This window comes from Monomorium pharaonis, chromosome 9 (assembly GCF_013373865.1).
Source record: "Monomorium pharaonis isolate MP-MQ-018 chromosome 9, ASM1337386v2, whole genome shotgun sequence".
Taxonomy (NCBI): domain Eukaryota; kingdom Metazoa; phylum Arthropoda; class Insecta; order Hymenoptera; family Formicidae; genus Monomorium; species Monomorium pharaonis.
Window position 1 is genome coordinate 7,008,951 of NC_050475.1, and position 25,322 is coordinate 7,034,272.

Genomic DNA, 25,322 nt, shown 5'->3' on the forward strand with positions numbered 1-25,322 from the left:
TAGAATTAAAAAATAAAGGTATTCTCAAAACAAGAATGTTTCTTTTTTCTGAACACATTACGGAATTATTTAAGTTTACAGAAGCATCTTAGAATTGTTGTCAAGTCTCTATTCGCGTTTTCTGATCGATTTTGCGTTGTTCTTTTAGCGAAAACATGAAATACATTCATCTCGTAGTTAAATAGAATACATGTCCGTCTCGCACAGCCTAACAATTTTTTCAGTAGTTACATAAAGTGTTCTGCATCAATCAAATGCGAGGCAGAACGAACGGATAAAAAAAGAAGAGCCGCGAGTGGCTGATGGTGGCGGGTATCGGAGCATTTGTCAACCACTGGAATATTAGCGGACGTAACGATATCGCTACCGAGAAGCCGGTATACTTATTAATGCGCGCCTCTATGCATGGCGTCGTGCCAACTAGTTACAGACCGACCCGTAGGGTAGAGGTGAAATCCAAGCGCGTACTCGGCACACGGAAACCGGGCTATGCATACTTAGTGCCCGGTGAGTCTCTCCTGACGGTTTCGGACACAGGGGCGAGGGACATCGGAAATGGATAAAAGAAGGGAAAAAAGGAATCGAGTTGAAACGAGAGGAGAAATGGACATCGTGGAATCAATGCCCAGAAAGTGACAACGAGGTCGATCTTATTTTGCCCATTCGGTAAATTGTCTATTTCGTGTACATTATGACCGATAACAATTATTCTAAGAAACATCTGGTCTTGAGTTTTCTCAGAGTCATTGACGGTGACTATGACTATAATAAATATCTACACACGAAAAACTATTCTCGTGCTAAAAAAAGTGATTTTTAGTTTTCTCTTTTTGTGTAACGGTTATCTGTGCAAAGAATATATCTTATTATTTTCTCTTAGAGAACTTTAAAATATACTCATCATTTATTTGAAATATTTACTTAAAATAAACTTTTGTTATATACGGAATGCGCTATAAACAGAAAAGATATACTTGAATTATGCATTTATTACTTATTTCAAATATTTTACAAATTTATATATTTAGTATCTATATATTTAGTATTATAAATTTATTAAATGCATTATATTTATTAAAAATATATTTTTAATCCCAGTAATTTAATACTTTGATCAAGAATATTAATTTAAAACAAAAATTTAATTATTCTGATTTTCTTTCAATAAAATTTTATAATATTCTTTAAAATAAAATACAATCTTTTTTTTAATACATGATAATGAATTTGTAATGAAAATAATTTCAGATTATTATGAAGAAAATATTCTTTGTTAAAAGAAAAGATAATTCTGCTTTTTTTAGCCGGAGAAAGTAAAGAAGCGCATACACGATCTTGCATTATCTTAAATTGTAAAAAATTTAATAATTTTAAATTTATTAAAACCGTCATCTATTACGTAAAAATTTACGTTATTATTAGGATAAAGAATTACGATCATCTGTCTCGTGGAGGATTAATGGACACAATCGCCTCGTTGTACGGTATCTGCAAATGATAAACGCGGTAGTCGTTTGTGCCACTCAGCTCTAAGCGGCTGTTACGGGGATTTGCGATAAAGATGAAAGATAGCGGAGCCAGAATCGATGTCAATGGGCCGAGCGTGGATGAGTTTTCTCAGCCGCGATGAAATATGGAACGGTTCTTCCACCCGTTTTGTTCGGTGTGCTCATTAAAAGGGGCGCAATTCGGAATGAAGCTGGTGTACTTTTTATAGTTCGCCCCGGCCGCGGTTCTTATCTATGCCGCCGCGGTTTATTGTTGGAAATAAAGATTAGCCGGATAATTATAATGTAATGTGACCCGGTCGTGCACGTAATCGCGGGATTACTTACATCACTCGCCGCTTGTAAGTTATCCGCGTATCCGCCGGCCATACATTCGCCGAAAGCTTATCACCGTTCCTTACTAATTGCATCTGAATTGTGTACGTTTAATCAATCACATCGCTCATAAAGCTTATGGTCACCATGAAAATAGGGATAGAACAAAAAATCGCAAAAATCATAATAAAAGAGAAAAATTCTTGGTATCTACAAAAACTCGAAACAAAATACGTCCGGATATTAATGTATGTTAAATTAATATGTTAAATGCCATAATTGATAAACATTATTTATCAGAATATGTCAAATTTTTTTTATACTACTTGATATATTGCATTGTCTTTACTGTCATCAATTTTCTTTTATTTTTTGAAATGAAATACGCTTCTATGTCTGATGGATTTGGACTAGAAAACTTTCCCTAGAAAAATTAATATGTTATATTATTAAATTATGAAAGAGAAAATTTTAAATATCTATATTATACATATTTATTGGAAATATTATTTTTAAGTTTTTTTTTTTTTTTAATACAAACATAAGGAACACTAACCATTGGCTTCTCTTAATAAATGGTCTCACAGTTGGAATCGGGAATCCATTGAATGTATTGGAAAGAGCTAACGTATAAGCTCCCATATTTCTCCAAACTAACCAATCGCCTATATAAAATTCAGGCAATAGCACGTCCTTAACTACTAAATCATTCGAGTCGGCGGTCGGTCCCCATATGTTTGAGAGGAATTTCTCGTCGCTCGTCGGCTGCGGTAATAAAGTGACAGTTATATCACGTGATTGGGAAGAAAAAAAGTACCGTTTTGTGATGTTGAAACGAATTATATGCGATTACCTCAAAAGCCGATTCTGGGACTCTGGCCTCCACGCCTATCAGTTCATCGAGGAACGCATTGTACACGCCGCAGTTCATGTAATACATCCTCCTTAACTTGCCGTCGTTGGAAACGGCGAGCCTCTTGGAATGCAGATACGAGGCTAAGGTGAAGTTCGAACCTACGTAGTAACGTCCGGGCTCGGCGATGACCCTTATACCAGGATCGAGATTCTCGATCGCGCCGTTAATAAGGTCGGCCAGCTGTAGAAGTTACGTAACAACGATGATAATGATATCTACGTGAACGAACGAGGGTACGTACCTCATCGAACTCCTCCCCGGAGACGCTCAGGAATCCGCCGCCTATGTCAATCAACTCTACGTTGTTGTATCCAATTGACTTAGCGATTGCGATTAGCCGCTTGCATATTTCGATTCCGCGGCAATAGGCGTCCATTTCTAAGCACGGGGTGCCAACGTGAAAGCTGAAGCCGTGTAAGTTTAAGCCGAGATTTCTCGCGTGCTGTATCAAGCACACAGCTTCCTCGTACGGATCACAGCCGAATTTCGCTCCCAACGACACCGGCGAGTTCTTCGCGTCGCAGCGTATGCGTATCACGACCCTGCGCAACCGTTATTAATTATAAATCGGTGAAAAATAAAACAAAAAAGTTAAATGTAATGTATTAATCCCCCAAATACTAAACAGCATATCTGAACGAACGAAGAAAGAATTTATTTTATTATTTCTAGTCTCACTAACTTAGCTTCCGGGAAGAATTCCTTAATTTTCGTCAACTCAAGTTCGCTGTCCACCGTCATTCGTTCGACTCCCACTTTTTTGGAGTATTTTATATGAGACGGCAATTTATTTGGATGCGCGAAAATAATCCGCTCACCTTGCACATCGTACTGCATTACTTGCGCTATTTCTTGCTATCAGAAACATTGTTATTGTTAATTATCTTGCAAGTTTTAGATGGTTCATTAATTTATGCGGAGCTTATGTAGGTATAGAGAGTGTCTCTATATACCCACATTCTTTTTATTCAGAATAGACAAAACATATGGGTGAAAATTAGTAGTCAAGTGTTTTATAGGAGCATCTTGTTATTAATAGCGAAGATTTACGTACATATATACCTTTGACGCACAATCAAAACAAGCATTTAAAGCCGCCAGAACTTTAATTATTGTTGAATTTGAATTGCACTTAATCGCTGAAATTTAAAGAAAATGTGAATGTACTAACTTTTATTACAATATTTAAAAAATACTACGAAAATATACCATAGTGTGGAGTAACTTTAGGCATTTTACTAATCCATGCTTGATGTCTTTCAATAACGTCACCGATATCCGCGACATAGAAGGGATCTTCCGGTTTTTCATTTTTAATTATATTTTTGATGATATCCAAATCATCTACGCTATCATCAATAATCTGTACTTCTCCAAAATCGAAGTACGGCATGATAAAATTAAGTGTAAACACAACACAGATTTAGAATTTTCCTGCGGAAAACGATATGTATTTATTATTTCTTATTAATAGATATATTATTCGTTTTTTTATATACTGAGAGAAAAGTATTTCTGACTATAATTCATACTGAATGGATTTTCAAGTTTATTGTAAATTAAATCAAGTCTTAACTCCATATTTCCCAAACCGACTGAAATGCATGTATTTTTTTATTACTTATAATAATAATTTCCTAATTAATAAAGGTCAATATTTTGAATAAGCTATTAAAAAGTTCAATTTGAAATTAAACTTTATGGAATCTCTAATTATTACGGCAAAATCATTGAACAATATTGAAAAAATCACATTTAAAGTTTGACAACAGATTTCCATTGTGACAATTGATACATACTTACACTGTTTAAAGCTGTCTGCGTCGTAATTTTGATCAGTCCTGATTCTTCTTTGATATTTCACAAAACACAAAGTGAAATTGTAATAGGTACATTTTCAAAATTTCTAAAACTACAATATTTTAGAACAAAACAATTTGACCGATTTAATTATTTTTCCATAAGAAACGTGCAAAATTTTGTTTTCAGAACAAAATTTTATTCTGTCAGGTTGAATACTTTTACGTTACTTTTCAATAAAATTTGTATAAACGTCATGAATGTTTTAAGACAATTAAATTTTGTCCACTTTTTTGTTTATATCCTATAAGAAAATAAAAATAGAAATAAATATTAATCCAAGTACATAATTTTTTTTAACAAAAGCATCATAAAATCACGGAGCAACTAATTTCTGTTGTAACCTTAATTTAGTAGATTTTTAATTAAAATTAATAAAAAGTTATTTTCCAATGAAAATCTTAACAAAAAATTAAATTATTCGCGAACTTAATATACAAAATGATGAGAATGCGGAAAACGGAATCGTCAACTTCGTAGTTTATAAATCCACAATATATTTAAAACGAATATTAACAATTAAAATTGACGCACTGTTTTTGACGTATATACTTACGTTATTACGCTATAAATTTTGTATACTTTAATGTTCCGCGCTGAAGAAGATAATTAATGAATGGATGCACAACCGAAAAGATGCACACGATGGAAATGACGACTGATTAACTGCCATCGGAGACGCGACGTTTCGATCTTATATTATCATACTTTTCGGAAGGTTCAAGAGTTCGTGCGAATGTAACGTCAAAGCTTGACGCGTTTGACAGTCACAAAACAGCTGTTTTCTTTAAACTCATGGGCACATATTATTGACCATCGCACGTGTTAGTGACATAACTTTCTTTGTTGTACATATTTATTTTTTATGTTATATTTCTAAGAAAAGACTTTTGGAGAAAAAAAGAATCAAACAATTTCTCTATTTGATGAGAATTGTATAAATCATGCTAATTAGCAGTTAGTTTTAGAAAGCTGATGTTCTAAAAATATTAGAATTTTTAATAAATCGATCAACTTTTTAACAATTTAAGCACTTTTTTCTTTTTACTCTCGTCTAAATTTTAAGAAACTTTAAATTTATTTCTGAACAAAATTTATAATAAATGATTTTTATATAATTAGATAGTAACAAGTAATTTATTTATATAAATTTATTATACTTAATATATAAAGCTGTTACTATTATTATTATTATTATTATTATGTTAATTGGATATATAAAATTAATTTTGGTTTTTATCTACATTTGCGTCATAAAAAGTGTTATTCTGAAGGCCAATGATTATGAAGGCAAATATATAATATTATTTACATTTTCCATGTACGCAATTGGTTTCTTGTTTCAATAACGGTATATGACACAAAATAATTGTTGCATACTCGAATTCCCCAAAACGTTTTATTATGTTTGTTTTTGTCTAACACAACGAATTAAAATTATTAATAAACAAATAAAAAAACATTTTAAAAATGTATAAATTATATATTACAAGAAACATTGTTTTAGCATTAAGATCCATTATGATCATTATTGACTTATCTCGACTTGAATTATTATACACATATTATACGGTTTATATGTATGTATATAATAAAATTATTAAGTTTAAACAATTATAGTAAAATAATATATAGTAATAAATTGTTGATTAAAGAATAATAAATTTGAGTAGTTGATAAAGCATTTAATTATTATATAATCTTTTGTTACCAAATTAGTTGATGAAAAATATGAAAGATATTGTTATTATATAATTTCTAATTGTTTATTTGATTCTATTCTAAACTTTGATTAGCAATACATATATTGAATTCATATGCTGATCACATTGCAGATTACATCTTAATTACAGAGAGAGAGAGAGAGAGAGAGAGAGAGAGAGAGAGAGAGAGAGAGAGAGAGAGAGAGAGAGAGAGAGAGTTTGATAGAGTTTTAAGATTAAAACAGGCTTCTACGTTGAGTCAATTTGATTTTTAAAATTCTTCCTGAAAATATTAAGAATTTAGTTTTTATATAGCAAATATAGATATTTTATAAAAGAATAATAATATTGTTAAGCACTCTATGCATATCTTATATTCTTATTAATATTAACCATTGACTCTTTCTAATGAATGGAAACACAGTTGGGATCGGAAACCCGTTGAATGTACAGGATATGGCTATAGTATAAGAACCCATATTCTTCCAAATCAACCAATCACCTATATGACACTCAGGCAACATCACATCTTTGAGAATTAAATCATATGAGTCGGCAGTCGGTCCCCATATACTTGAAAGAAATTTCTCTTTGCTTGCTGGCTGCGATGATAAGTTAATAATTGCTTCTTGAATTGCTTCCATATATGTGTACGCAAAATATAAGATTACCTCGGAAAGTAATTGTGGCGCCCTAGCTTGAATGCCTAACAATTCGTCCAAGAAGGAATTGAATACTCCACAATTCATGTAATACATTCTCATAATTTCTCCCTCATTCAGAGTGATTCTCTTGGAATGCAAATACGAAGCTAACGTGAAGCTGGAACTTACGTAGTACGTTCCCGGCTCGCTGATAACTCTTATATTAGGATCGAGATCCTGTATCGCATTATTGATAACATTGGCGACCTGAAGAAATTATCAAAAATATATAGCAACTGAAGAAAATATTTTTATGCATTGTTACAAGTTTCACGCGGATCTAAAAGAATCTGGAAGATCTTATTTTATTTGTCTTTTGAAATATCTATATAATAATATATGGCTTTATGCCTAAGTTTTTTAATTTAACATTTTAATGAAAGAAAGATAACAATTAATAGAAAGTTAATCCTGTATACTATGTGAAAAAAAGAGTTTTGAAATAATAATCAAATTTTGATAAAATAATTTAAATTAAATGTTATACTGATATAATCAAATATTTAATAATATTTAGTAATTAGATTAATAATAACTAAACATAACAATAGCAACAAAGCGAGTACTAAATATTATTAAATATTTAATATTTCACTTGGTTACTATTATAATGTTTGGTCACAATTAATACAATTACTTTAATTATATGAATCAAACATTAATTAAAATTATTTTATTAAATCTTAATAACTAGGCTTTATTTAGATTTGATGATTATTATCATTCTCTTTTATGTATATACCTCGTCAATATTTGATCCGTTTTGGCCTTCAAATCCACCACCGATGTCGATCAACTGCACGTTGTCGCATCCAATTGCCTTGGAGGCAGTAATTAATTGTTTACACAATGCTATCCCTTTGGCATAAGCCTCGTAATCTTTGCAGAGACAACCGACGTGGAAGCTGAAGCCGTGTAAATTCAAACCGAGATCTTTCGTGAGCTGTATCAAGCGCGTGGTTTCCTCGTCCGATTGAGAACCAAATTTTAAACCCAGTGATTTTGTCCCAATATACTTAGCGTCGCAGCGTATACGTATGACGATCCTATCACATGAAGGCATTTGATAGATTTGTAAATGGATGAAATCGCGCGGTTAAATCCAATTGTATTACTCCACTGACTTAGCTTCAGGGAAGATATCTTTGATCTTAAACAGTTCACTTTCACTATCGACCGTCATCTGCTTGACGCCCACTTTCCTAGCGTAATCTATGTGAGATGGATACTTAGTCGGGTGCGCAAAAATAATCCGGTCGCCGTGCACCCCGTGTTGCATTACCTGTTGTATTTCTTGCTGTATCGGGGAGAAGTGCAATTATTTTTAAATATTTTCTGTTAAACAGTTAAAGGAAGATTTAAGGATTTACTTTAGATGCACAATCGAAACAGGCATTTAAAGCTGCCAGAACTTTAATTACCGTGGAATCTGGATTTGCTTTAATTGCTATGAGAATGAAAATAGAATTAATGGTAAAATCTTTAATAAATACATTAAATTTAGAATGTAAAAGTATACAGATACCAAAATGCGGGATAACTCTTGGCAATTTGGCGAGCCATTCTTGATGTTTTTTTATAACATTACCAATGTCCGCAATGTAAAAGGCATTTTCTTCGGATTGCGTAACAGTTATAGTTTTTATGATATCCATATCATCTATTGCATCGTCAAAGATTTTAATTTCATCAAAATTAAATTGCGCCATATTAAAACTAAAATTGTGTATTACAATAGAATCCTCTATATAAATAATTTCCTGAAAACATTTAACATTTTATTATTTCTTTTCACAGAATACAAATTATATTAATACAATAATATTACTTGTGCGTCTTCTTCATTTAAATTTCAAGATTTGAATATAAACTTTGATTTCGAAGATAAATTACTTAAAAAAAAATATTTTCGATATTTCCTAAGTACTATTTAATAATCTCTTTTTAATTACTCTGTAAATATTCTCTTTGTTGTAAAAAATTCAAAGCTCGATGATGTGTCGTATGATAAACGAAGAAACTTTGAAAACGTTAATTTACAATGAAAACCAAACATTAAAAAACATTACATGATTATCTTAATAATCACAAAATAAAAAATTAAATGTTTATTGTATTGCATGTATAATTAGAGCACAACAGACAATTAAAAGAATAAGAAAAAATCTAGAAAACAAAATTATAATTGTGAATAATTAGAAAAATGAATAAAACCGCAAAAATATTTATATCTTTGATAGACCCAACCATGAATAATAATAGATAATAATAATTAAAAGTAAAAATGTATAGTGTAATTAAGTAAATAAAATATAAAATTGACTTACTAATTTGCTTGCCTAAATTTGTATTTAGACGGAATTGTTAAAAATGCTGTATGTTATACACGCAGAATGACATTCAAAACGTGAAATAATCCATGTTACAAGTGGAGCTTCTTATATATGTTTCCCACTTATGGTCTAACTAACGCTACACAAAGATTGTGCAACTAGTAAAATTTTAGTAACATATACCTACGAGACAAAAATATGTTAAAACAGAAAAATAAGTCAATTTTACAGACTGTTTTAATGCTTCTTATGTATCTATTTTGCGCTTCTTACTCTTAGGAAAGTGTATTCTACCTGCAATTGCAGTAATTAGCATTTCCATTCATTTGACTGAACTCAATATGCGCATAGCTATATATAGTTTTTGAGATAATGCTTCAAAGTAATTTACTTGGAAATAGTTACATTTGTTAGTATAATGTCACTTGTCTGTATAAATTTTTATAATTGTTAATATCAACATTATGGTGCCAAATAAATACGTGACGTTAGATACAATTAGTACACACATTTTACATTCGGAAGACAATGGATAACATTAGCTTAAAATTATTATTGTTGATTAATTTATTTAAATTTTATCTAAAAAAATCTAATGTGAATTCACGTACATTTTATCGTATTTTTTCTTTGCTTTACGAATAATATTATAATATTTTTCACGTAACGACTATGTTTATAGTTTATATAGTCAAGTTGAAACGACATTTTAAACAATAGAACACTCATTTCTGTATTTCAGAGAAGCAAAATAAGAATTCATTATCTCCTTTCGACGAATTGACTTTTGGAGCTTTGTTTACTTACCACCCTATTAAACTCCTTTCTTGTGCCCCATTGAAGCTCTTGTATCTGCCATCGAAATAGTTGTTGCTGGTGGCGGACTTTCGAGCCAGTTTTTTTAGATACAGAAAAGAAAGGGTTGCGAAGTGGTGTCTTATCTGCAGTGACCCGATTTTTTTTAATTTCCACTTTATCCCCGGTAGATAGCAGAGAGTCAACAGCGCTATTTTATGTCAAGCTAATTACAAGTCCGAGGTCTGAAGAGGAAGTAGCATATAGATAGATGATAAGCGAGTACCTTTGCATCTTGCAGCACGTAAAGCTTGCGATGTTCTTTGTTTATGGAAGCTTTGTTTCTGTCGCAGGCGACGCGACAAAGAAATTATTGAGTTCATAAAATATAATAAAACTGCCAGTAAAATTATCCGTAAGGAATAATTCATTCACATACTATGAATATGACAAACTATATTCAACTGATGCTTTGCTGTCGTGATTTTAGATCGGATTTAATCATGATTATTTATAAATTAGAAAATTAGAAAATTTCTTAATTAAAATTTATTTAATTAAGATTAAATTAAAAGTCATTTAAAATTAACAAGAAATCTTTTAATTTTATAGTGACTTTTTAAATAAAAAATTGTTTCTTATGGATTTTATATCTTTGCCATAATACTACTTTTTAATAAAGCGTTTTAGAACTTATGTTTATATAACATTTTTTCTACTCATAGAACATTGTTAAAGTACTAAAAGTCCGAGGATTCTGTACATCCAAGGATATTAATAGAGAAGAAATAACGCGCAAAAGAAGAAATAAGCTAAAAATTGCGCATATCAGTAGAATCGTGCGGCTACCATAAATTTTTTTATTTCAAGTACATTTTTCTTTCGCATGAAAATTAGAATTCCATTCCCATCATCATTATAAAATCCCTTTTCCATGTTTCTCTCTCTCTCTCTCTCTCTCTCTCTCTCTCTCTCTCTCTCTCTCTCTCTCTCTCTCTCTCTCTCTCTCTCTCTCTCTCTCTAAGTTTGTTCAATAACAATTCTATTCTCTTTAACCTTGTTATCGAGTTTTACAATAAAATTCCGCGTACATATGCGCGCAGCTCCGACAATGGAAATGTATTTTCACTCTTCCGCGGGTCATTCTGTTACATTCGTATATGACCGTCATTTTCATAAAGGATGAACGATACTGCGGATTCCTAAGCTCTTGCTGCATTCATATATTTACCAACCAACTGGTCGGCCAACTCGTTCTAAAATGACGTTTAGCCTGGGGTCAGTCGTTCTTTGCAATGGTTTCTAAGGGGAGAAAACGAGGAGTCAAATAGGGCGGAAAATAGCCATCCCCTGCTAGAATAGTTTCGAGGAAAACGGGGGACAATGATGGGTTTATATGTGCGAAACTATCGACATGTAATTGGAAAGTTGGTTGTAAAATGGGAATTTGGAGGAAAAACTAGTAACTATAAAAAATTGAAAATAAAATAGAGCAAGTACCTAATATTTATAAATTAGAAACACTAAGAAAATTAAGAGAATTAATTTATAAAAGTAATCTTTAAATTAATACTGTACAAAATTAAAATTTAAACTATATGTACGTATTATAATAATGTACCTTCGATAATAATAAATATTAATCACACAGAAATTATTTTTTATTGGTTTTACACGCGTAGAAATAAATATAGGGGAAAAAAGCAAAAGATAATATAAAAGCTGGTGATAATACACAAATGACGAATGCAGCAATAAAGGCAGTAAAAATTTTTCTCTACGATAACAAACCGACGCCGATCCCACTTTCTGCAAACTTCAACGTCCAGTTTCACACTTCGGGAGAGAAAAATATTGGCGAGCGGAAAATAGCAGATGAAAAATCTACTGCTTGCCAACGATCTCTACTCGTGCGTTACTTATCGAAGCATGTTCATTATTTAGACCGAACGCGCATAAAACAAGTCGACTAGCACGTCGGCCTCGCGATCGTTGACGCAGACCGAGAATTAGACCCCGAAGAGAGAGAGAGGGTCGATGCACGTCCCGGGGAACGCTAGGTCGACGGAGTGGCGGATTTCCTGCACTCGGACGTGTATAGGCGATGTCGTTTGGACTCCCCATTTCTTTCTGGCTCCGTACGCGAATGGCCCATGGAATTTGAATTTTACAATAGTACGAAGGTATTCGGTTGACCCGCGCGCACTTTTCCGACGGCTTAAAAAGCGTATGAAAAGAAAGGGGAAAAGATTTCAACTCGAGTTCCAGCTTGTTAAGGCAGGATCTCGCCTGGGATCGAGATAAAACGAATCCCTCCGTTTTTTTTTTTTTTTCGTGTCCTTAAACCTTAAGCGATTTTGCTCGGTATCTTTCACCGTTTTCGAGATTACGGGAAGGCATGTATCTCCCCTTCGCGAGCGGAAGAGTAACGACACTTGAAGTAATTTGTCGAAATTGCTAAATGCGCGCTCTCTCTCTCTCTCACTCTTTCTTTCTCTCTCGTTTTCGAGGGATGTGTTTAGAGATCGAAATTTTCGTCTTCTTCGCGCATTAATCAACGTCACGTACGCGTGCGCGTTATCTGATAACACTTGTCGTGCGTGGGCACGACGACTATGAAACCGCTTCTTTGACATTCGTCGGTATGTCACGCGTAATATCCGGGCGGACGGCCGATGATGGATTTGACGCTCTCGCAGATTGCCGCGCGTCGCGCCGCGCGCCGGACAATGTCCGTGTATTTTTTTATATGACGAAAAACATCGCGATATATATTACGCTCGTCGGGGCCGCCTATACACATACGCTCTTGCGATACGTAAAATTGCACGGGTTGTTGGCAGCTGTCGCCATCGGCCAGCCCCACGACCCGCCGTCGTCCCGTGTTTTTGACGTGCCGATTCGGCCGATTCGCCCGGCGCCGATACTCGCCGATTGATTATTTATCGATCCGCTGTCGCGAGCATCAATTCGTGCGGGAATATTTGCCACGTTTATCCGTCCCCGTCCCGAAGAATTCAAATCACGCGCACGCGTTTCGCCTCCCGACCCGGGAGATATCGATATATCGAATTTAAACAGCTGACCGTTACGGTAAAACGTGAAATTAAGTTGCGAGAGGAAGAAAGGGGAGAAAAGGGGAGAGGGGGTAACAAAGCCTTCTCTCCCTCCCTCCCGGAGTAGAAAAAAAACAGTTATGGACTGAAAATCGTTACGACCGAGAGGATTGATACTTTTAAGTTGCTCGTGTGCGTGCGCGAGCGACTATTGTTGTCGAAGAAAGTTGGACGATAAATCAGAGGAACGGTCGTGTAGCGCGCCGTTAATAGCGCACCGGCGGCGCCAGCAAGCAGTCCCAGCAGCCAGGCAGCCAGCAGCTGCCGATCACGTTCGGGAGAGAGACGCGGTAATCGCAGTTTCCGCGCAAGTTCGCGGTAGTATTTCCGCGCGGCGGCCGCCCCCGCGAAATAATGAAGATCCCTCTCTCTAGCGAAAACGTCTTGCGCGCTCCACGTCTCCCGCATGAATATCCCCTTCGGGTCTCCCCTCTCCGGACCCCGCCATTAAAAAGGCTTACTTACTTCCGGCTTAGGCAGAACAAGCTAACAAGAGCGGAACTTCCGCGGAGAAAACGGCCTCCCTTTCTCCCCCTCCCCCTCCCTCCGTTCTACTCGTGATACGCTTTACGTTTCGAGGTATAAAACTCCCGGCTGTTAAGCCGAGTTCAGAACTTGTCGAGATGCCGGCAGGAGTCGCGGGAATGGTACACGTGATCGGGGTGTGCGACGGACACCGCCGTTCGTGTAGCAGCGACAGCTTGGCAGCAGCCACCGCAGCAGCCGGCGCATGCTTGCGCAACCCTTAGTTGCCGCTAAATTAACCGCCTCTACCCATCTCCTCCCTCGCGGTTGGATATCGTGTTTCTCGTCTTGTTAACCCCGCGTCGCACTCTCCCCCCCCCCTCCCCCGAAAAAGAAGGGCACAACGAGCTTAATTCTCTCGCGTCTGAAGATTAAATTCACGCTGCGCGCTATCGCACGTATAATCGAGTATCTTTTTACTTTTTTACACTTCGTTGTTTCCTTCATGAAGAACTTTGTCTCCAATTGAACTTCGTTAAGTCCACAATTGAGGGTCTCTCAGAAGAATCGAATGAGTTCAAAAAGTTAAATCGTCAGGACGAAAAAAAATTTTACTTCTTCAAGTCATTTATTGTATAGATATGTGTGATAATTTTTCTTTGAACAAAAAAATAGATACACGAAATGAAATTTTAGATGTTGATTGATATTTATGAGGGTTTATTTAACAATAATTAAAGTAACGGCTTAAAAATAATTTAATTGCTTTAAAAGTTACATGAAAAAAACTCAGAAGTTACGTTAAAGTTAAATTAGGTTACAACTGGCAAATTTTATCCCAATAGTTAAACGATTAACTATTCGGTCTCGAACCTTTTTCGAGTAATAACGATAGCGCAAGACAAAATTAGTCGTAATTAGAAGTATATGAAAGTACAAAAGGTACCGCCGTGACAGTCAGATTTCTCAACCGTTCAAAATCCGTGCGATATTACACGCCGCGCGGTCGATCCGTACGTAAACGGCGTGAGCGGCATGCCACGATGTATTCGCGGACTAATTCAACATTGTTCCCGCCATAAATCGCGTGACTCCCGACGACTTCTTGGATCGGCGTAATAGGTATGTCGCTCACGTACACCCCCCCCGAATGCACAACACCGGTCGGCGCTACCTGCGCGGCGCGGTGGCAACGGGGGTGGAAGGGGGGAGGGTGAAGGAGGGCGAAATGGAGAGCGCAATAATCGACGCCGCTTCGAACACGAAACCGTGGTAGGTAAGTAACATCGATCCGAGATTATGCTCGCCTTCGAGGGTGCAAGAAACCCTCTCCCCTCCTTCTAATCACGCGAGTCAGCGAGCAACCGCCGCGAAATCCCTTTCAACGCCGACGACTCGCAGCGCGAATCCGGCATCCGTGATTGTATATTTTTTACGCGCGTGTGGTGGTGAAGAGGGCGCAGCCTCCCTCCGTAACGTAACGTACAGCCCGCTTGTTCGCGCTGCCATATTTACAATCAAATATTTGATTGGAGCCACCGAACGAACACGCAAACACCACCGCGCGTCGGCTGTGAATTAAAATAGAGGAAGACTATACGCGATACTTGTAACTTCAGATTCGGCGCGGATCAAGTTATATCGGGCCGGCCGGTGATTGAATTTTTCACTTGTTTTACGTTTTTTTCCCTTCTCTCCCCTTTTTTTTTTATTTAGCGTATATTGATTGCGCATTTTTCGAGCATTGTTATATTAAAGTATCATTTTACTCGCGTACAAAACACTACTCCACGTAAAAAACACTTTTAACTCTATTTTCCAGTTTGCACGATGGTTTTATATTACACGCTCAAGTGTTCTAGATAAACTAGATGTAATTCTTGAAAAATATTTTATTTACTCGAACTGTCCATCGGATAGAATTATATCGGGAATGCCTTCAGGCCGTCGACAAAAATTCGAACATCGCGAACAATGTTCGATTCGGTCAGACAAAGCCAACGTTTTAGCTTATTCACCTCGGCGGACATTCTCGCGACGCTAGTCGAAACGCAAGTTCCGTTCGCTCGCTTACAAATACATACACACACACACACACACACACACACACACGCACGCACGCGTACGTGCACAACGGACTGCGTCCAGAAGGACAAGGATTTCGATTTCGCGGCGGTGAGCCGCGGCTGAGCATGCGAATTCGTGAACATCGTGCGGGAAAACCCCCATCGTCACGGTGGAAAGCCCGTGCGCGAAAACGGCAGCAGGGGATGCGGTGCACTGGGACATGAATTCGAAGAATGAGCGAGACGCGCGGGGAAGAGGATGGAGGAGGAGGAGGAGGTGGAGGAACAAGCGAGTGTAGTATGGGAGGGTAGTAGAGCGTGGCGCGTAGAGGGAATGGAAGGTAGAAGGTGTTCCACGATAGCCGCGTTATCCACGTTTGGAGGGTCATGAAAACGGGTGAGGTGGCCGAAAACGGGACGAAAGAGAGCAAGAGGTGGGAGGTGGGGGACGAGAACATTCGATGGTTAGTGTACGTCGACCGTATCCCACGGAACGTCCGCACTATTCTGCAGAAAATCGGTTCGCGCGCGCATGGATGGGGGGTGGGGCTATGCGGGTGATCGCCGAAGCGGAAGGCTGATCACGTAGACGGAATTCCGTGGCGCTCCCTTACCGCGCGTCGAACTGAATTAAACCAATCTCTCGCGAATGGGGGAGGGGGGCGGTGGAGAGGAGAAGGGGACGGAGCCGGGCGGGCGCGGATTTAAATAATTGAAATAAACTGCGACTCGGCACGCCGTTACCCTGCGGAAAAACGTGTACCCCCCCTCCCGTCCCCTCCCGTTTCGTTTCTTCCCCCGTATTTTCGAATCCCGACCCCAACGATCGCTCGTCCCACAACCGCTATCACAAAGTCGAAACTTCTTCGTAATCGCATTCGGGATCGACCTGCTATCGTCGCCTTTGCTTGCCTTCGTGTTTTGTAATTTAACGCAGGAGAGGGGTGACTTATGTTTGATACATCGCTTGTAATATATGATAACAATAAGAAATGAAGGAGAGAAGGAAATAATTACTTACAGATATTTTTAACATTAGAGGTACCGAACGATCGTTTCTATTTTTTAAATTGATGCCCTATTTTTTATGCCAAAGAAAGAACTCTAAAATTTTATCTTTCATCGGTTATTTCCTTTATCCTAATAAAACATTTCATTTTTTATTACTTTTTGTATTTTTACATTATAATTTATTCGCTTGATTCTCTTAATAAGTAAAAAATTCTGGTACTTTTAACGTTGAGTTTAAAGACCTTTGTGTTTTAAAATGGTAAAAATGGTCATTAATTATAGATCGAACAAATTATAGATCAGCGATAAAGAGAGGCGAAGAAATTTTCACCGTGAAAAATATATTTCGTAACGATTATATTTGGGCATAGAGGTGGTTTTTTATTTTTAAACGGTATTAATAAAACGCGCTGAACCGCGCCGGGAAAGTTTATAGCGCGTGATTCGTTAGCGAGTTATCTATCCGAGATTATACACCGTCCGGCTGGACGTCAGAGATATTTATGCTGATATACGGATTTACGATTGGAGCCCCTGGAAGCCGTATCTCGTTCAATTTTAGCAGGACCGTTCCGATTGATGAGATGTATCGCCGTGAATCTCTAAAAGATTTCGATTTCTCTTTATTACGCTCTGTGTAGAGTATCGAATTCGCGTGCAGTGATCCATTCGGTTAATATTCGGAGAAGTACAACGGTTAGTGAAACGAGAATATATATATATCGGATTATTTTACAATTTCATTCTCGCTCATAGGCTCCTAACTTAAAATAATTCAATGATCATTTCCATACCATTTTCTGCTTCGCGTTTTCGCAAACTGGGCTTTTAATCTTCAATATCGAATAAATGTCGACTTTTTTCAGTCTCACGAGAGATGTTATTCTTGCGGAATATAACACCGGAGACGTTGAAAAGATTTATGTCGAACTTTGCTTTCTTCATTCGCGAAAGCAGCTCGGGATTCGAAAAATAAAAAAACATCCAACATATTCCCTTCATCTATCCGCCCGTTTATTTTACAGTTTATATCTTGTATCTGATTAATAGGATCTCGCAGACGCAAGAAACGCGTATAAAACTACGTCTACGTTTCCCTTCTGCTCGCTCATTCGCTTTTTCAGGCCGGCGAACCGTTTTCCCCGAGCGATCATTACACTATTGGAGTTACGACCCGTTTATTCACCGTAAAGACGGAAGGAAGAAGAGGTTCGCCTCGCGGGGAGGAAGAAATAAAGGCCGCCGACTTTCGCTCGTCCTGTTTTTCCTTTCACTCGCGAAAGATAAGACGGGAATAAGGCAGGAAATGCCTTATCCCACTTTAATTTTATTTTGTCAATCGTCTCTCGAAATGGCCAGGGCCTCTCTACCCGGTGGACATAAAAACGATTCGCGACGGCGAGACTCGTGGAATATAATTCAATTTCAAATTGGTGCTCTCAAGTCGCCGAGAACACCGTCGACGAAACTTCGGCAATGAAACCTACTACCATAATAAAAGCTTAGAGCGGGGATCGACTAGTTTATCGCGCTCGATATAGCCACGGATTTACACGGTGCTTTCTTTGTCGCGCAATAAAATAATAATTAGCGGAGCAATTCTACGATAATAACCATTTAGATTTTGCGTATGAGACTTTTAGAAAAGTTTCTATTGAATTTTATAGACTATTTTATACGAATATAACCATTTTGAAATGCAACATTAACCAAAAATATCAAATCGTTCAAATCGTACCTTATCAATATTTTATATTTCTACTTAATACAAGCAACATATTTTTATGGATAAATGAGAAATGAGTAATATAAATAAAAATGGAATATTTTGTTTTGTTTTGCGTGTTAATGGCACCTAAAAAATCAAATATAACTGATGTAGAAATTTATCGTAAAATATTTTACATTTATTGTGTATACGTATTTGCAATTATTAATTAATTTGATATTTTTATAAGATCTATCAAACTTCCTAAATTATCACAAATTTTATTACAATAAACAATATTAAAGTAAAATTGATAAGCCATAGTAATAAAACTAATAATAACTCATCTGAATAAAAATATGCCAATTATATAAATAAATTCAAGTCAATTTTATTTTGATTATTTTTTTATTATAGTTATTCATTAATAACTAAATATTTGATCCTTTTTTATAAGTATAAATGAAAATATTAATAATTTCATATATCTTTAATTATTTTAATTTATATATGAATTTTCAAAGCGACTTTTTCAAAGCGATACGAGATTTAAGAGACTTGGTCACTTAAATTATCATACAAATGTTATGAAAATGAAAAATATAGCAAAAGATAATTTAAGTAATACGCATTCGGCAACTTTTTTATATATTTTATTTCGCGGTATGTATTTATTTTAAAAAGATCTTCATTAATTTTTCTTTTAATCTTATCACTGCTTCGTTGTTTGAAACCAGTGATTCAAAGTAAATGAATTATTGGTGCTTCTTGTTACGTAATTCACATTTTGGTTATCGTTCGTTCTATCGATTACTATTATCTCAGTCTTCTTTTTGTTCAGCTTCAGATCTGTTTCTATTCTCTAGCACTATAATTTTAGGCACGATATATAAGTTAATTCTTCTTTGGTTCACAATTAATGTGGTATTATAAATAGTTGATTTTACGTTCTTAATATCCTTAAATTAATATTCTTAAAAATAATTAATTTAATAGCTTACCAAATGCTATGCTAAAACCCGATCAAACTAAACGAAATGGTCATTTTCGTGGAGATTAAAATTAAAAAATCTGTTCAAAGCTCGACGCAAATTTAGCAGCTGCAGGTCACGCGATTTCACCGACCGTTATCTCGAATGTAATGTGCAAAAATCATGCGGGTTATACGGGGAAGGACGGGATTTCACGAATTTTGCGGGATAATCCATGAAGCTGGAATGAGAAAGGAGCAACGCTTTTTACTCCGCGAGGGAAAGAGCGCCAAGGAGGGGGGAGGGGAGGGAGAGACGGCATCCCGAATCTCTCGTCGACGAGCGTTATCGCGAACTCGTTAAAATCCCTCCGGACGGGATTCTCTCCGTTAAAATCCCTCCGTAAGAATTCCACCCTTACATTCGTCCGAAGATTCATTCCTCATTCTTCCACGGCGGCGCCGTGCACCCCCGTGGACGGCAACGTCCGAAAAAGCTGCCACCGTAACGCCGTTTTGACCCCTCTCGGCCAGGAAAGTTATAAGCTGGCGGATTATAATGGCGGGACGATAAGAGAAGGGAGGACAGTGAGAAAAAGGCGGCCGGGCGACCGACGGGGAATCGCTATTAACCCCGTCGCCGTCTTTCCTGGAATCCCCCGGGATCCGGTGATTGCACTACGAGAACGGCGCCAGGAAGTTCGGAAGTGTGTGAAAAGAGCAGATTGATAGACGGGCGCAAAAAAAGGGGAAGGCAAAAAGGCGCAAAAATAGTAATTAATCTTACAGCTGAACGTGATGTTTAACCCTTTGCGCCCCGTCTGAAATCGAAGAAAGTTGCGGCTCGAGTGAAAACTTCTCCCGCTTGTGGAACAATAATTTTACAATTTTTTTTTTTTTGCAATTTGAAACGAACGTCGGAAGAAAGAAGAATTAAACTGCGCTGTAATGCAGGCGTAATTATAAAAATAAGTAATTTTTTTAAAACAACGAGAAGATTGAAAAATGAAACAACTTACGCAATACACTCAGAAAAATACAGACGTTACAAAATACGGAGGGAAAAAATGGGTAAGTCGCAAAATTAATAATCGACCTGGACGAGTAAAATATTCCGGCACATATTCGGGGTTTCGTCTTTATATACTTAATAAGAACGTACGGATTTTCATTTTAATTCGCACGCGAGTTAATTAAATCGGAGGGGAAGACCGAAGCCCAGAAGTACCTATCGGTTTATCGTGCAGCCGCGGCAATGAAAACGTTTTGCACGCAGAAATTGTACATAGCCAATTGCGCGAAGCATAGGTATCGATTTCCGTAAATTAGAGACGCACGTAAACATTTTACGGGGGCGCCGGCGATCAGGCGGCATGGCGGCTCTCGATTTCGTTTATGCCTTCATCGTCCGGAATTGCGGATTCCCTCGCCGCGTAATTGCGAGGCGAAATGATTTTCGATCGCGTCCCCCCCCCCCCCCTCCCCTTTCAATTCTGTCCGATCATTAATTAACGTGCACGGTGTTTGTTTCTAGCTCTCTGCGCATAGGAGTGCGCGCAATTATGTGGCGAAATGTTATTAACGCAGGGCGTTAAGTGTAGTTCCGGACCGCACGATTTCCAGCTTCGTTTCCTTGTTCTTTTGGAATCAAACGAATGTAAAATCACACCTCGGATAAAGAAAGTAAGGGAAGAGGGAAAAATGACGAATATCTCAGATTGGACGCTCAATAACATCGAGATTTTGTAGATTGTAGAAATTGATTCGGCAGATTAGATTTTTATCGACACATAACCAATCAGGTTCGATTGTCATATTAACCGAGCGAAGTGCAATTGTTGCCTCTATTGAGCAGACTCAGACGTGGTTTTTTACACCTTGATTCGCGTATTCGGCTATTGATCCATCTCAGTTATCTATCTCCTGATAGAACGCGCTTTGTAACGCGGATGAAGAGACGATTAAATCAACGTATCGGCGACATCGCCGTAATTGTGCGATGTAAATGAGCGTTTCCAGTTTCGTATAAACTTAACGGAGTTTGTCTCTCGCGAGTTTAATTGATAATTTAACCGGTACGCAGGCGTCGTATTAAATTATTACGCTATAAATATGGCCGTGGTATCGACGTCGGGGTAATTGAATTACGACTTATCGATTCACTCGGAGAGTCGACGGAATTTCCTAACCGTGTCTGTCTGACTTGAACGGAACGTTTCTATTTGCGGTGCAATCGATCGGATGATTTGAATATAGCGTTGGTCAAACAAGTCGGAATGTTCCCTCGGGAATTGAGCAGCAAAGCGTGTCTATCGTTATCAAGACGGGCAAATTCATTTAGCAAGCCGATCGCAAGAACGTAGAAAAGTAATACCCTACGGAAGATAGTTTGCATTTCTGTGAAAGTTAGAATCTATTGAAGCCTACTTTCATTTCGCTAATGTAAACCGCAAACTATTTTACTTGTGCACTACAAAATTAATTCTATATAAAGTATTCCAGGATTACTGATATGTCTCTTAATGACAAATTCCCAAGAGTACGTTGGAACGATAATCCTCATATATCAAAATATCGAGGCTACAATAGTTCTTAAATGAAAAAAGTTTAAAGTTGGCAAATCCAACATTCTTGTGCCTTGCAAAAGAAAATTGTGTGAATTTTATATATATATAAATATAATATATATAAAATCCTTACTTTTGAATCTATTTTTAATAGATTTTTATATTAAAAAAACTACGAACCATGCTTTTTTACTTCTTTGATTACCTAAACATAAATTATCTAAACAAACTATATTTTTATCAGTCTTAATAAAATGCAATGTTCAGTCTCCAAGAAATGAAGAATCTCTTTAGAAAATTTATGTTGAATCTATTATTTTTCTCTCTACCTTTATATATGACAAATATTATTAAATACTAAAAAATTAAATTATTTAATTTTTTACTAATTCTTAAATAGCATTTAGTTATTTTTAACTTCCAGAGATATATTGATTATTTTAACATATATAATTAGAAGAAATGACTAATCAATCTACTTTTGTGATTAAACTGTTTAATGCTCTTTATTAACGAATAAATTTAACCAATAAATAACTAAATCAAATTTATTATTTCTTTAATTAAATTATAGATATATATTTAGATTAAATTAACGATATTTTTTAGCAGCAATAGCGACCTGTAGCAATAATTCAAATTGGGTATAATTTAATTACGAAATTTAGGTAAAGTATTGAATATTTTATTTTAATGTTTTATATCAGAATAATCAACTAAAAAGATTTAATTCAAAGAAAAACCATTTTTATTTTTAAAAAGTAAGCTAATTTGCTAATTTTATCTTGCGGACGATAAATTATATTAAATATAATAATTAAAGGAAAACGATAATATTATTTTTTTCTTTCATATTTTCTATCTTGAATTAAAAACTATAATCCAGTTTAATAACTAAAATTATTTTATATGTATATACCTTTCATGTATAATCTTTTAATCGCGCATTTCTGAATGCAAGAAAAGCGAATGAAAATATCGAGATACCCCGAAATCATTCCCGAAGACAATATCTCGTCGTGCGCGTCGTCCTGTCTGAATCTTCAAACACTCAAGCGGGAAAGAGGAGGCAAGAGGAGGAAAGCGAGATCGTTCTCGCATGAGCGATTTTCTATTTTACATTTCGCTCGACCGAGTCCGTCCGGAGAAACGCCACGCGACGTCGTCGGGCGCCGTCGTTGTAACTTCGCGGAACAACAAAATTGCTCGGTCCGCCCATCCTTCGGGGGATGGTACCCCCGGACCACCCCTCCCGGGACGACCGACATCCCGCACCGCCTGATCGCGACCGAGAAAAGTTGTTTCAAGTTGCTCGGCACCACCTTGGCGCGCTTTTCCAGCCGCAAATCCGATTCCGCGAGCGCGGCGAAGTTTTCGAGGTTGGCCCCTCGCCCCGCTCCACCCCCCTCGCGAGCCGCCCTTCCGCGCTCGCCGCGAAACACAGTGACGGTGGCGGTCGTGCCGGGGAGAAAATTATTTATAAACGTCAAAACAGCCGGGCCGACCCCATTTGCGAGAAGTTGTTGCGGCGTGGAGGGAATTCCACTCGCCGCAACTCCTACGGCCACGCGGACATCCTTCGCGGAATTTCCGCACGAGACTTTCGCCCCTCGACCCTTCGTTCCTCTCCGTTCGGCGAACATGATTAGTCGCCCCGGCGACGGTAATTTACGAGCACGGAAGCACAACGGGAGAGAAAAGTAAGTCCGCGAACGCGACGATTGTCGCGGAATATTGAAGCTGCCCGGAGCAATTCGCGCGATTAACGTCGCGACGGTCCTCGAATTTTAAATTGCACGACATGTCTACTACTGTAAATATAATCGTAATTTACGATTCCCCATTGCGTACGCGCGCGAGTGTATACGCGCGATGGCGTGTAAGCGCAAAATTTATATACCATGTAAACCGAATTACGCTTGCTCAAGAGCGTAAAACGGGAAAGCGTAAAGAATAACGAACTCCCGTTGGAAAAACATTCCCGTGCTGCATTATTCACGGGGAAACGGGCATGTCACGCCGTCGTTTTTCATAAATTCAGTTATGTTTTGTTTTTTGTTTTTTTTACAAACTGTCCGTCGTAAACAATAAAATTTATTTAACTGCGATTTTTGAAAGATAACGCGAAATCTGCGCCAGAGTAAAATACACTCCTCTTTCTTCCTTCTTCTATTCTCCCTTCTCCCCCCCCCCCTCCTCCGACCGCTGTCACAGTTTATTTATATTGCAAACGTAAACGCGAGACAAATACAAAATTTGTTGCGCCGTTGCGTCACGACGACGTTGCGGACGTTTTATCTGCGATAAAAACGGTATCGAGGGGTATCACTCTATCTGTCACACGTGCGAGCGCGCCCGGCATTATATCGTAAGTCTCCCGGCACACACAGCGGGATCATACACAGGAATTACACATATATTTCTTCGCGGCCCGTAAAACCTACGTACTACTCTTAAATCATAAACTCGCCGCGACGTCTGCGAAGGTACTTTGTCCGATGGACCGTACATCGCGGACACGCGCGTGCGGAGTGTTGCGAAACACCATCGCCGACAAAATGGTGGTGCGATCTTGGGATCTGGGAAAATTTTCCACGTGCATCGTACTTGAGCGAAAGTTAATTATTCGTCACGCGACCTCTCCCTATTATTTCTTATTAAGTAAAATATTAAGTATGCACACGTAATTAGAAGTTTAAACGAGAAACTTACATGCAAAAGCGTTCGTCATTTTTTTACCTGCCGATGTATTTAAATTTTCGAAGTGCCAGTAAAGAATCACGTGTATTGCAATCGAAATGTCGAAGAGAAAACAATTTAATTCTACACTAAAAAGGAATAATTATTAAAGAAGATAAGGCGACAATTTTTGATGCATGTTTCTCTTTGCACTTAAATTGCTATAATTTATTGAGCGATATAATTAATGAGTGATATAATTAATATTTCTCTACACTGAGAGAAAAAATGCTGGATTCAAAGAAATATTTATTTAAATTTAGCACTTTTTTTTCTCAGTGTAGTATTGCGATTTTATAACATTATATAACAAGTATATCTTTGTTTCAAAATTCTACGCAGTCTATACTAACGTAATCTAAATATTTAACCAGGACTAAAAGGAGATGAAGGGTACGTTCGGTTAGCGTTTCCCTTCATTCAACCCCGAGGCCTCTTACATAGCAGATTTATGACAGCTCGACTAGGCTATAAATACATTTTCCCTTATAGACCATGAACAGGTGTTTCGCGAATCATAAGCGTGCGTCGCCCCGTAAATCCGCG

General features: G+C 37.2%; 3 protein-coding genes across 6 annotated transcripts in view; 1 reads left to right on the forward strand and 2 right to left on the reverse strand.

Annotated features, from left to right (window-relative positions):
- The window catches only part of LOC105830687 (agrin), a 569,188-nt gene that overhangs the window by 435,419 nt on the left and 108,447 nt on the right, over window positions 1-25,322 (forward strand). The gene's annotated exons all lie outside the window — the stretch shown is intronic.
- Window positions 1,222-5,652, reverse strand: LOC105830054 (ornithine decarboxylase 2). The gene is made up of 7 exons (XM_028193399.2): window positions 3,949-5,652; window positions 3,802-3,878; window positions 3,422-3,594; window positions 2,981-3,281; window positions 2,677-2,919; window positions 2,380-2,588; window positions 1,222-2,247 (listed from the first exon to the last, which is right to left on the reverse strand). Exons 1-7 carry the CDS (start codon window positions 4,130-4,132, stop codon window positions 2,214-2,216), a joined length of 1,221 nt encoding a protein of 406 aa, XP_028049200.1. The 5' UTR covers window positions 4,133-5,652; the 3' UTR covers window positions 1,222-2,213.
- Window positions 6,538-11,635, reverse strand: LOC105830052 (ornithine decarboxylase). 4 transcript variants are annotated; one of them, XM_036292164.1, is made up of 7 exons: window positions 9,334-11,635; window positions 8,532-8,766; window positions 8,377-8,453; window positions 8,131-8,303; window positions 7,749-8,052; window positions 6,696-7,213; window positions 6,538-6,585 (listed from the first exon to the last, which is right to left on the reverse strand). In XM_036292164.1, the coding sequence occupies exons 2-7, from the start codon at window positions 8,713-8,715 to the stop codon at window positions 6,552-6,554; spliced, it is 1,290 nt and encodes a 429-aa protein (XP_036148057.1). In that variant the 5' UTR covers window positions 8,716-8,766; window positions 9,334-11,635; the 3' UTR covers window positions 6,538-6,551. The 4 variants fall into 4 exon arrangements, with proteins under 4 accessions (XP_036148057.1, XP_012524638.1, XP_036148058.1 ...); XM_012669184.3 differs by having other exon boundaries at window positions 6,696-6,904; window positions 6,974-7,213; window positions 8,377-8,766; XM_036292165.1 differs by lacking the exon at window positions 9,334-11,635 and having other exon boundaries at window positions 6,696-6,904; window positions 6,974-7,213; window positions 8,532-8,715.

Excerpts from the sequence above, each read along its gene's own strand:
- LOC105830054 (XM_028193399.2), bottom strand. The coding sequence starts at position 4,132 with ATGCCGTACTTCGATTTTGGAGAAGTACAGATTATTGATGATAGCGTA. Across the intron at positions 3,595-3,801 it reads GTTTTGATTGTGCGTCAAAG|CAAGAAATAGCGCAAGTAAT; the intron begins GTATATATGTAC and ends TGTTTCTGATAG. Across the intron at positions 3,282-3,421 it reads GAATTCTTCCCGGAAGCTAA|GGTCGTGATACGCATACGCT; the intron begins GTTAGTGAGACT and ends ACGGTTGCGCAG.
- LOC105830052 (XM_036292163.1), bottom strand. The coding sequence starts at position 8,715 with ATGGCGCAATTTAATTTTGATGAAATTAAAATCTTTGACGATGCAATA. Across the intron at positions 8,053-8,130 it reads GATATCTTCCCTGAAGCTAA|GATCGTCATACGTATACGCT; the intron begins GTCAGTGGAGTA and ends TTCATGTGATAG. Across the intron at positions 6,586-6,695 it reads TTCATTAGAAAGAGTCAATG|GAAGAATTTTAAAAATCAAA; the intron begins GTTAATATTAAT and ends TAATATTTTCAG.